Source organism: Gallinula chloropus (assembly GCF_964237585.1).
Source record: "Gallinula chloropus genome assembly, chromosome: 8".
Lineage (NCBI taxonomy): Eukaryota > Metazoa > Chordata > Aves > Gruiformes > Rallidae > Gallinula > Gallinula chloropus.
In genome coordinates, this window is record NC_140093.1 from 11871907 (window position 1) to 11884108 (window position 12202).

At 41.8% G+C, this 12202-nt stretch overlaps 1 protein-coding gene across 3 annotated transcripts in view; it reads right to left on the minus strand.

The window, feature by feature from the left end:
* LPP (LIM domain containing preferred translocation partner in lipoma) overlaps positions 1–12202 on the minus strand; it is a gene marked incomplete at both ends in the record, with an annotated part of 204569 nt that overhangs the window by 66079 nt on the left and 126288 nt on the right. For all 3 annotated transcript variants that reach the window (XM_084267544.1, XM_084267543.1, XM_084267542.1), the window contains one exon: positions 3355–3478. In XM_084267544.1, coding sequence (XP_084123670.1) covers positions 3355–3478 — 124 coding nt within the window. The remainder of the gene's footprint in view (positions 1–3354; positions 3479–12202) is intronic.

Consider the following 12202-nt stretch of genomic DNA (forward strand, 5'->3'; position numbering starts at 1 on the left):
CCATGCTGCCAACTGTGTGCCTGCATGAGCCATCACTGCCTAGAACAGTTCCCTGACTAGGAAAGCACCTTCTGTAATTTCCACCCAGGGAAGCTGCAGAGAGATGTCATGAGCACAGAACTGATGGAAGTGCTGGCTGTCCTGCTCCTGACCTCAGCTCACATGGTCTGCCATGTACCAGCAGGCATTTCCAGGGCAAAGAGACAACTTTTGTGGCTCCTACTCCTCATCCCTCTGCAGGAACCTCCACTCTGCCCACGCTGACTGCAGAATCAAGATGGCTTGATCGAAAACCAGAGATACGTCAAGTGAAATCGCGGAAGGAAGATGGTTACAGAGAAGATCCCAGAGTGCTGACGGGGCAAGTAAAATGACCTTTCTCCAGCCTGACAGTTCAAATGTAATTATTCCAACAAATTATTTTCATGACTTAATATAGCGCCTTGCAGCTTTCTAGCAAGGTTAATTAGATTCCTCAATTCAAAACCTATCTGCTCTTAACCAACTTTTAATACGCTGAAATCCAGTTTTCTAAATTCAAACTAATAAAAGTGATTAGCTGACAGCTATCTGGCATGCTACAATTACCATGGCATTTAGACCTCAGGCAGAAGATATTTAATGCAAATCAGAGTCAATGTCTCTGCCCATTTGTCCTTTTTCTGATTATTTGATCAATGTGCCATATGAATCTTGTACAATCCATGCTACCATGCTAAACAAATAAAGAACAAAGGCTGAGATATTGGTTGAGACAGTTAACCAAAGTTGAAAGACTCTTTTTTTCCTCCCACACTTAATTTGTTCTTTCCACATGAGCATGAAGTTACTGAAAGGCACTGGCTGACAGCTCAAGTGGATGGGTATTTAGCTCTGACACAGACAGAATTAGCACAAAACTCCCGGCCTGCACAGCCATATCAAAAATTCTCAGCCACTCTGACTCTAGAGACCATCTTCCCCTGGGAGTAGCTCAAGCTGGAACAAACCTAGGTAGATGAGGGAAGCCCATCTCTTTGATTTTATCCAACCATAAAAAGCAGTTTGGTTCCAGAACTGTTGGTTTTCCTTTATGTTTTTCTTGGTAGGTGTATAATTAGTTGTGGCCACGTCTCCCAAATGACTGCATGGGAAACAACATACTTAGAGAGCTGAGGAGTTCAGCCCAACACACAGTTCTTCTGCGTATCAAGAGCGCTGAGGCTGGACACTGCTTCAGAAAGGACCTTCAGTGTCATACACCCAGTGCAGGTAGAAGATCAATAATATGCTGCTTGTAATTAGACATCGCCTGTTCGAGGCAGGAATACAATGCTTGTGGGGTTTTTACCTTTCAGCTTACATCACACATGATTATTCCATCTTTGATCACACTATCACTTACATAAATAACACTGGCAAAATTTCCCATTGCTCTGGAACCTCCTTTCCATTTTCTTGTCACCTGCTGAATTAAGAGCTATTGGTATGGCACCGGTCCGACCACCCATCTTAGAGCCAAATTGATGACCTAACATTGAGAGACTTTGTGTTCCCACCCTGTGAGCTATGCATCCCTTTTTGGATGAAAAAGCTTTGATGTACCACACTCACAAATAGAGCAGAGCCATCTTAGTGATGCAGTATTAGTCTGCAAATCCCAACCATTTCAGCTTCATAAATACTAGTGCTAAACAAAACTAAAGCTCCACTGCAGGAAGCAATTTCTGAGCTGTGAGGAGAATTAATCACTAGAGCAGCTTATCAGGGTAGGTTGACTCACCATTGCTTCAAGTCTTTAAGATAAGATTAGATTTTTAGGTTTTTTAAGTAATGATTCAATCATGTTTCTGGGAGAAACTGAGAGTAGGGCATTAGGCAGTATAATGGCAAGGTCCTTTCTGACCTTGGAACCTGTGAATCTGCAAGTTCTTTATTCACCTGCCTACCTTCTTGGGCTGTGAGGAGAACTGGGCGGGCTTTGGTCAATCAACCAGCTCCTGCCACTCACAGCTCTACATTAAGAAAATTACTGTAATCAAATCTCATGCTTCAGGGCTTCAGCCATTTGCCTGAAGGTAGCAAGGAAAAAGCTTCTCCCTCTTGCCCACCCACGCTAATAGCTAAATACATGTTATGTTTGTTTGGTTGTTGCTTCACTTTTAAAACATCAGAGTGAACAGAAATGGATATAGGCAGGGATGAAGTTAAACTCAGAAGCAGAGAAAATGCTCCCTAGTTTTCCCCTCTTCAGTTAGTCATTCTTGCTTGCACCTCAGATCTGTGCTAGTCATCAACTCTGATGACTATCAATGTTTACAGAGAAGACATTTCAGCTGTGAGGTGGAGACCATGGAAGGCACTGAATGGAGACTGATATCAACCCCATCTACAGGGGCAATGCTTGTTTGATGAGAACATCTTGACCTTCTCAGATCCTTGTCACTGCAAGATCTGTTTATTAGTGAAACCATGGCCCCACCTGCTTTCTGATTAAGCCAAACCATGAAAGTTTCTTTAAGAGAGAAATGTTTCAGTTCAACCAAAATCTATAGCACATAGACCTTTGGAGCAACCTAAATGAAGGTTTTAGGAACTGATAAAATAAACAAAGACACAAACCAGAAAATTAATGGCCTACCTTGGTCCTTAACTTTATAAACTACAGCAGTTTCCAAACAACACAATCACCCAGGCTCATAAGAAACTGAGTATACAGACAAGATGCAGTGTTCAGAGGCCATATATATTTTACACCTACAGATGCCTGAGATAATCCTGTTCTGAAGCATTTAAAAGGAAATTAGCTGCTTATTTTTCTTCAAGGAAGGAAGATGACATGGCTATGAGCCAATCAGTTCAAATTTGTCTTCCCTGCACTTGTTGGACCCAGTTCTGGGCTAACGGGTCCACATGTAAAACGAACCTGATTGACTCAAAATGGATTTCCTCTTAACCTATGCAAGCATACAGCAAACAAAAATCCATGCCTTGGGAGCAGAACACATTTACACTGCCAGTTTTTCTGCAGCTGAAATGAGAAGGGATGGGACAGGCAGACAAGACAGTGCACTGCACCTGAATTCAGCCTGGTAGCCTAGAAGGTGGGGACAGATGCTGTAAAAATGAACCAGACACTGAAAAATTCAACCTTATAACCAGAAAGACTATGAACATACAGCAAGTGAGCATGAGATTTATGCTGAAATTACAGAGGAATTCCTCTGGATGATTACACTTCCAGCCCAAGCATGGGAAGCAAATCCATCAAGATGAATGTCACTACATTAACAGTGCAGCTGCCAGGCCTCCCCATTACCAAACCTAGTAAATGCAGAAAGGGGCTACAGACACTTGTGATGCAGCACTGCTCACCGAAGTAGTCATCAGAGGGAGGATTCTCCATGTCATACAGCATTTTCTTGGTCAGATGTTCCAGCTCGTCCTCAGGCCTGAAGACAGGAGTGTTTGTTGCAGGTCCAGATGTTGGATACCCACTCTAAAAAAAAAAAAAAGGACAGTCTGTGATGTGATATAAAAGCATTCACCCACAGTAAGAGGGTCTATTGGTTGTTCAGCACTGAACTTCATTCTTATTTGTGCTTTTTTTTTAAAACCCCAGGGATTCACAGAAGTAAACATCTCATTTAATGTAATGAAAATGGACTCCTAAAACCATTCAGTGAAGTGCTATATATCCTCCTAGAACGAGAAGTAGTCTGTGCCTCATAATTAGGTGTCTACTGGGTAGGACATAATAATAAATAAAGGAGAAAATTATTCCAGGGATAACTTGATACAAACATTTTCCAACACTGAAAAAAGCTTTGGAAGCATTTCAGTTTGGATTTGGCAAATGCTTCCATCACTTAACAAAACAACATAAAGGATGCTATAACAATCATTCCTACAGTGGTGGAGTATATGGACAAAGACAGATAATCCCAAGCTGCTACTTATGTTCTCTTCTTGTTCGTTTTGACACAAATCTTGCTGTTAACATTAGTGAGAGCAGGAGCTGGTCTACAGACTTTTAATATAAAGGATACAAAGGTTTTAGTATGTGCTTAGAAACTGAGGCCTCTCGGCCTCCTTATGCTAACAGCTGGCATACAGTATTTGCAGACTGTCTCCCTGAGTCTTCTCCCTGGAAAACAGAAGTACAGGCATATTTTGAGAAGCACAGAAATACTCTCATGCCTAGAAGTTTCTTAGAAGAAGCTAAGTTTAGTGTCCATAATGAGAAACTCGGTCATTTCAGGATTTAAAAATGCTGACAGCAGATTTCCTTGTGTGCACTGCTTTCTTGAAAGACTTGCATGCGAGAACTAACTTACTTATGTAATGCAGCAGTTCAGTAAACCAAGTGATTTCATTGATTAATTGGTGCCTTCATCAAGGATTGGGCCTTAGATGAAACTGGTGAGCCCTAGTCTAGAAGGAAGCTTTTTCCCATGCCTACTTAAATGGAAAGAAAATGTAAAATCACTGGAGAAACAATACACTGGCCACTTCCATCTGGCTTATGGAGACTACATCTGACATGATGAATCTTTATTGAGCCAGTCATGTTCAACAGAGAACAGCAGCTTTAAAGCACTGAAAGAGAATTAACTAAACGTGTTCACACTTTTTTCTTTCAGGCAAGAAGATTTCAAATGAGACATCAATCAATGCAGAGAAGGTCTCAGAACGGCGCTTAGCAATAATACTTCAATCATCCACTCCCAGAAACCAACCACTTGCGTGTTCCTGACCTTGTCATATTTATTTTCCTAGGGCCCATGCTAAGCTGTACACCATCACACTCCTTGCTTGTTGACCCGCTCGGTCTCACAGACGCCGCACCCAGGAGCACAGCAGCACGACCACACTCCCTGAAGTGTGGGATTTGCTGTGCACACACGGTGCGGTGGCTGTACCCGCTGCCTGCCCACCACTCACTCTCTAATAGAACAGCAGCAGGGCACAAGGGAGATGGGTGGCATGGTCCCCTGGAAGAACAGGCACCTGGAATAAGCCCCAGGAAGGATGAATTTTCCTGGAGGGCTGTGTGAGGTCAATTTGCCGTACGTTGTCTTCCTGACTGAGAATACAGATTGGATTTACCACATGTTCAGGTCTTCCCAGAGATACTTTCTTTTTCTGCTCAGGGATTTTTTTCTGAGCAATATTCAAGGATTTTGTGCATTTGTCCTGGATTTCTGGATACCTAGCAGTTGTTCTGCGGAAGCTGCTGAACATCTGAAAATCCTGAGTCTCCACACACAGCTCAGTACACTCTACTGTATAAATACAACCATGCTGATGTGCTTGGCTTACCACAAGTTCTTTTTATTTTCTTTTTAATATGGAGAGACAGGCCTGTATGGTGCACAGGACTTTGCTTTCTAAGTCATTTACATGCCATCTCTGTGGGATATATAATTTTGGTGGGGATAAGGCCACTCATATGACTAGGAGTTTCAGAGCCAGGTACTTGACCCAGCACACCCAGATGCCCTTGGCCAGTGCTTTGTGGCTGTTTTTAGAAGGCTAGTTGACAATGATTTCATTAGAAATAATAAATAGCATAACCCTAAAAAAAAAAAAAAAGGTTTATTAATAAGCCAATTAAAGGTGCCAAATGCAAAGCATTTAATCTTGGAACAACCTATTTTCTTCCTTTGCTCATTTGTTCCTAAGAGCTGATCATGAATCTCATCTGAACATATATTTTAACACAACAAGTGCAGCCAAGGATTTATTAGCTTGAGAAATCAATCTGGCAACTGAGCCTCTTAAAATATTATTCCATCTATTGCACCTATTTCAGTTTCCATGCAGAAATGGCCACTGCCATCCCATCAAATGAGACTCCTTCCCTAGCCTTTGCATGGAGAAGACAGCATGGCATGAAGCTGATGATGACTCCAGCCCTGTATTTCCCCTGTTAGCAATCCCCAGTGCAGCACGAACACGTGGAAGCACCATGCTCCTTTCTGCTGGGCTCTGTCCACACATGATCTGAAACACTGCTTTTAGCCTCAGGCCCTGTGATACAAATGGACCACAACAGAAGGCAGGAGCTGCTCTCTGTTCACAGCAAAGTGAAGCGAGATGCATGGAGTGAAGTGGGCTCTAAGGTAAGGACAAAACCACGTCTTCAGCCTCACAGACAGCCCATTGGAGCAGCACTCAACACTGCAGACCTGCACTGGCCACTCTCCAACCCAAAGCCACCACTTCTGCAGGCCACCACACGCCAGGCTTCATCAGGACACCCTGGGCAGGCCATGCATGAAGCCTCTCCCTCTCTTCCATGCCAGCTCCCACACCTCCTGACTGGGGGGTCCCCTTGTGCCCACTTCAATAAGGGCTTGGGCTGTGCATTTAATATGAAAGATCAAAATCTGCAGATTTTCAGTTCTGTGTTTTTCTGGGTTTGGAGGCCACTCTGCCTCACACACACAATAAACAGGCTGCTCTCATATTTTATCTACATTGCACTTTTCCAAACCAGGCAGATTTCTTATCCAGTACCCAATGTCAGCAAAAAGAACGAATACCAACCACAATGTTATGAGACACTTAAACTTATTTTGACTAAAATGCTATGCCTTTTTGACCAACATTTAAGCAGAGCTTGGCACATCTTTTTCCTCCTCGTGTGGCACATGCTGACTATGTGCCTCCAGGAAAATGCATTTCATGCATATGAACATGCTGTTGAGTTTGCTGGGACACGCACGCACACAAACACAGAGAGAAGAGTGTATCCTTAGTCCAATCTGAAATGCTTGTTTCAGCAAAACAGTTTCCTTCCTCCTCCTTTGTTAGGTCAGGGTAAAAATATAACTCTGGCTTTCCTTACAAAACAGAGCTGGGTTGTTGTTATTTATTAAACTTCCTCTATTTTTTCCTGATTTGTACAACAATCAAGGATGTCTAGAAATCCACTTTGTTCTCTAATCTACCACAGTTATCTTCATGCATTCTCCTTCCTCCATGATGCCTCAATGTATACAAATATACACTTCCTTAGCTAGACACAGCTCAAAGCTGGAGTCTGTGCTGAACTGCGACACGGCCTCCAAAATTTCCTGGGCTCTATCTGGCTAACCACAGCAGCATCAGAGATGACAAAATGAGCCATGAAAATGGAAGAGCACTTTGGTCACCTACAAGCCAGCAGAAGGGACCATGCTTGAGGAGAACACCTGACTCCAACCTCAAGGAACCGTAGTTGCATATGTAGACGCAAATTCACTCATGAATAAACACTGTCTTGCACGCTTAGTTAATGGAACATCTAGGAAAGTACCAGCATTCCCAGGGTTAAGCCCCATTGCAGAAAATATCTTCATGCTACAAACAAAAGGAAGTGAGGTAATCACTTGTGCCACTCTCAAAGTGCTGAAAAAACATCTGGCTCATCTTCCTCATTAAAGTTCAGTTCCTAAAAAGTCAGGTCAAAAGAAGCAGTCGCGTGGAATCACTGCATAATTATTTTGGTACATGAAGTTGATACTTGTTTCAGTACTTCTCTGGCATGTGCTTTCTACTCCAGACCTCACTGGTAATCAGCTGTCTCTGATATAATGGCTGCCCAGAAAAGGGACCTCTGCAGTTGGTGAGGTGCAGTCACCAACATAAACCTTGCACACATAAATTTTTACCTGAATGGGTAAAAAGCACAATGCAAAATCTGTGAAGACATCTGAAGATGATGCTGTGATGAATGCACCATCATTCAGGGTGCACTGTACATGGTCATTTTTCTTGTCCATTTGCAAATGCTGTAGAAGCTGCTTCTCTCTGAGAGAAAATAACTTCAATTATGTGTTCCCAATTACAGAAACGTGGAAATTATCTTCTTTTCAGAAGGTAGAATTAGCCCAATTTGGAATTGAATGGCAGCCAGAAACATCTTTCACTGATACTTACTTTCCCTTTCATTTTTTTCTCCTCTTGTTCATCTGCATAAAGTTAGCACTTCCCTTTCGCTTCACTCACCAAAACTGATCATCAGTTAAACAAACAGTTAAACAGCGCTGCGGCACAGTTTTTATTCAATGGCCTGACAAAGACCATACTTTTTCATTTAAGTTATTGACTGTACAAAACAATCGCAAACTTCAGACCAAGAAGTCCAGCATGGTGCCACATGTCCCATGAGCTGAGCTCCCAAAGAAATATCAAGATTGCCTGCAGCTGTAATTCAGTTTATAATTAAGGCCAACTGATCTCTCTTGCAGAGGAGATACACTGGGAAAAAAATATTTTAATTCTTGATTTATTTTCCCAATGAAAAGTTACAGCTGCCAGGGTACATACAGATTCCTGAAAAGACCGTTATGCCTGGATTCCCTGCGACATGTTTCAACTTCACAGCCCTGCCATTTTGCCCAAGTGTCTCTTCTTCTTACACTGTGAAAATGGGATGCTGACAGGTAGAAGAGAGAGGAGGTATCTTGTCTGATAGTTTTAAAAGGAAGACAATAGAGCCAGGATGCAAAATCATTAAATAACTGAGAAGTTCCCAGGACTTCTGAAAATCAGGCTGCTGATACAGAAGCCTGGTTTGACTCTCTCTGGAGCCTAGGTTTTAGTTTACAGTCATGAACACAAAATGTTGGTCTCTGTGTATTGATAGTGAATTTAACAGGATCACCAGAAATGCACCCTAATTAGCCTGTAAAATGGGTTTAACAGTATTTCCCTCTTAATTAATCAGTGCTTGCAAAGCTCTCAAACCTTCTGCAATGTGACTACACCAAGACAGAGTGTTTTATTAATCATCAAGCACAGTAATAAACGAGCATGACTGTTTTGTACTTGGATTGTTTGTATTCTATTATATGCAAACAGACTAAGTAGCTTTTCTTGCTATTCTTCACGTTCTCACTCATGTTTTGAATCTGGAAAGGCTGGTTATTTTTTGCTAGGTGGTACGGAAGTTGGATAATCTGTAAACACCACTCTCTGCTGTTTGATTCTGCACTGAGCATCACCACGTTAAGTGACAGCTTCCACTTCTATTATGGAGAGCTGTCATTTCTTCTAGACACTGGTTTGTTCACATATTCAGAGTTAACGGGAAATGAGCTTGACTTTTATGGAGCAACACTGGCCATTTCTCATTAGAAAAAGCAAACCAAACCAATTTCCAAGTAATAAATATTTGACATGTTTTCTCAGGAAACAGTAAATTTAAACTGTATTTCAAATAATGACAGCTATAAAATACTACACTTGAATGTCCCACTGCTGTTTAAATGCATATACAGAAAGAAATGCAACAGTGCCTGATGCTGCCTGGGGGCCCTTGGCCCTGTCATTACACAAATATGCTTTACTTCCCAAAGCTTCTATCCTATGAAAAGGAGAGAGGGCTCTTTTGTTTTGCATTTTCCTATTAGCTTTGGTTACTTTTTCTACTTACTATGGTAACAGACATTTTAGGTACTTAAAAAAAAAAGACAGGAACTCAAGGCACAACAGGATGGTACTGCTGAGAGGAAGAATGAGGCATCACATTATCCCAAAAATATGGATGAAGAGACTGCGTCATTTTACACCAATGTTATTGGCTAGAAGAGCTTGGTCTGCTTCACAAAATTACATCAGGAGGTCCTACGCTTACTTGTCTGTTTCAAGATTGAAGGTTTTATTCTGCTCTAAGCTCCTTTCCTTTCTACATCTGGGCTCAGAGTCAAGCACTCTCATACTTCCATGCATCATCACTAGCAGTAAAGGCCCAACAGACTGCTTATCAACTCCCCTCCTCTTTATGTCATAATGCTCTAAGTTTCCAGAGCTGTCTTCAAAACATTAATTAATTAAGCATTATATTTATTGCTATCAGCAGGTCAAAATCTGCATTTCAAAGCAGGAACCATAAGTATCCATAGGTGATGACAGTCTCCAAGCCTTAGTCCCAAGCATTGTAGAGAAGTGCTGTAGATGGCTTTTAATCTCCTTCTTGTCATCTTGGCTATACATCTTGGGGTACATAGTGCCATCTAGGGCTTCTGGCCTGGGGAGATGATGAGCCTCAAGAGCTGTAGGGTACTCCCTTGTGTAAATCCAAAGTAGCACTATGAAAAGATGCTGTGGGGAACTCTGGCTACAGCGAGTGGCACTCCAAAGCAGAGTTCATGGTCTCCCCACCAACTGAGCTGCATCCTCATCTAATAGGACAAGCACAGGGATGCACCTGGTAAAAATGTGAATTCTCCACAATTCATACTGATGAAAAGAGATGTTTGCTCACACAGTTGCTCACACAGTACACAACTAGCCTGGGCAGTTCACTGCCACAGTAAAACCACTGAAAAAAATGTACTCTCTTTCCAAAACCTACTCTTCCTAAAACATGAGGAAATACCTGAGATTTGTTCTTTTTTAAGTTTTCCTTCTGCAAAACACTTCACAAAGGCAGAACCCAACCGTTTTCAGAGACAATGAAAAATGACGCTGCGTGACAGGCAGACACTTCTGGTACAATGTGTTCTCTGGCTGACCACAGCGACGAGGGAGCTCACCACCATTCACCATGCGGTGCCGGGGGTTGGAGTGGGTGCTTGCGCTATGAGCACCACCTGCCCTGCGGTTCAGGTTCATCACTTATTGAAAAAATAGGCTGTCCCAGCTGCAGTGCCTTATCAGGTAACAAAACCAGAAGTGCTGGGGCATCACTTGTTTCAAAAGAAAAATAAATCTCACAATTTTAATGGTACTAATTTTGCATGTGAAACTTGCATTCATACTGTATTAACAGTTTAAATATAGCTTTCTTGCCAGATGCCTGAATATGCTAGAAAAGATACTTAAAATATGCAAATTTGGTTTCTGTTTTAATACACAAAGAAACTTAAAATCACATCACTTTCCATCACCAAGACAGGTTTCAATCTAAACTTTTTTCATGTGAAAACTATAACAGCAAACAAATGGTTAACCAAATGTGTTTAACCCACTATCTGTAGTCTCACTTTTAGTCAACTGTGACATGGGCCATTACACTTCCCAGGACACCAGTGACTTAAATGAAGACTACATATTTTGCTTAACATTAAAAGATTATATATATAAATTACAGTAAAAAAAGCTGCTCAGACTGGAGAGGGTGCTTGGTTCAGCATCCATAACATGGGAGGGTAGGAGCCCTGATTTTTATCCTCAGCAATATTCTTAACCAGTCTGATCCTGCACCCTGCTGTTATAAATGGTGTTCATAATGCTTGGCTGCCTCTAGAGAGTTGGAGCATCTCAATGAACTCTTGATTACAAAATGCTTTGAGATCCTTGAATGAAAGATGCTGAATGAGTACAAATTATGACTATTATTATCCTTGGTAGCCAAAGTTGTGCCTCCTTGCATTCACACGTGCCTGAGTTTTGTCTTTTAAGATTATAACATCTTCAAAACAAACACTGGTCTCCCAACACACCCCCCCAGCAGTCTTCTTGTATAAACAAAAGTGATAAGAATAATATTAATGAAAACAATAGCGTGTCAAACGCAAATTACATTCCTGCTGGACTCAGAAATTTCTTCTTTATCTCTGGACAGAAAGATTTCTCCACTTCGACCCCAGAATCACCTGTTCTCTTTTCCTCATGTGCAGCTGCTCCCACTCTAAGAGCTTTGCTGTTTTTCTTTTACCTTTCCCCAGGCCACATTTCTTCAAGTGCTTACTGGAGGGTCCCAACCCCTTTTAACAAAATGAGTACAAGCTCCTTTGGAAAGCAGATGGGGACCTCTGAACACGTCAGAGAGTGTAAGCACTGAATACGATCCCCTTCATTTGACCATCAACCTCTCAGGTGACTGAGTCAGGTTAAAGGAGGAAGAAACCCAACAGACAGACCAGACATCCGGATTCTGCCCAGGCCATCTACGGTGCTTGCCCCTCAGCTGAGCCGTGCTTCAAGGATGACAAAAAATACTCAAAATGACACTTCTAATGATGCAAGAGAAAATAAAATTTGCAAATAATAATGAGAGGATTGCTATTCTTCAAAGTCAGAGGGAGAGCTCATTTGCTTGTACCTCAAGGACTTGGGATGTAAGATTGTAAATGAAAGTATCAAAAAGGTACGACACAGCTCAAGACAATACATAAGCCATAAACATCAGAACTCACCCTCTAATTTCTGCCACAGTTAGAGCATCTCTATATTTTATAACATCTCTGTGGATGGCTTTGTTGCTGAATTGGTTCATACACCTTTAAGA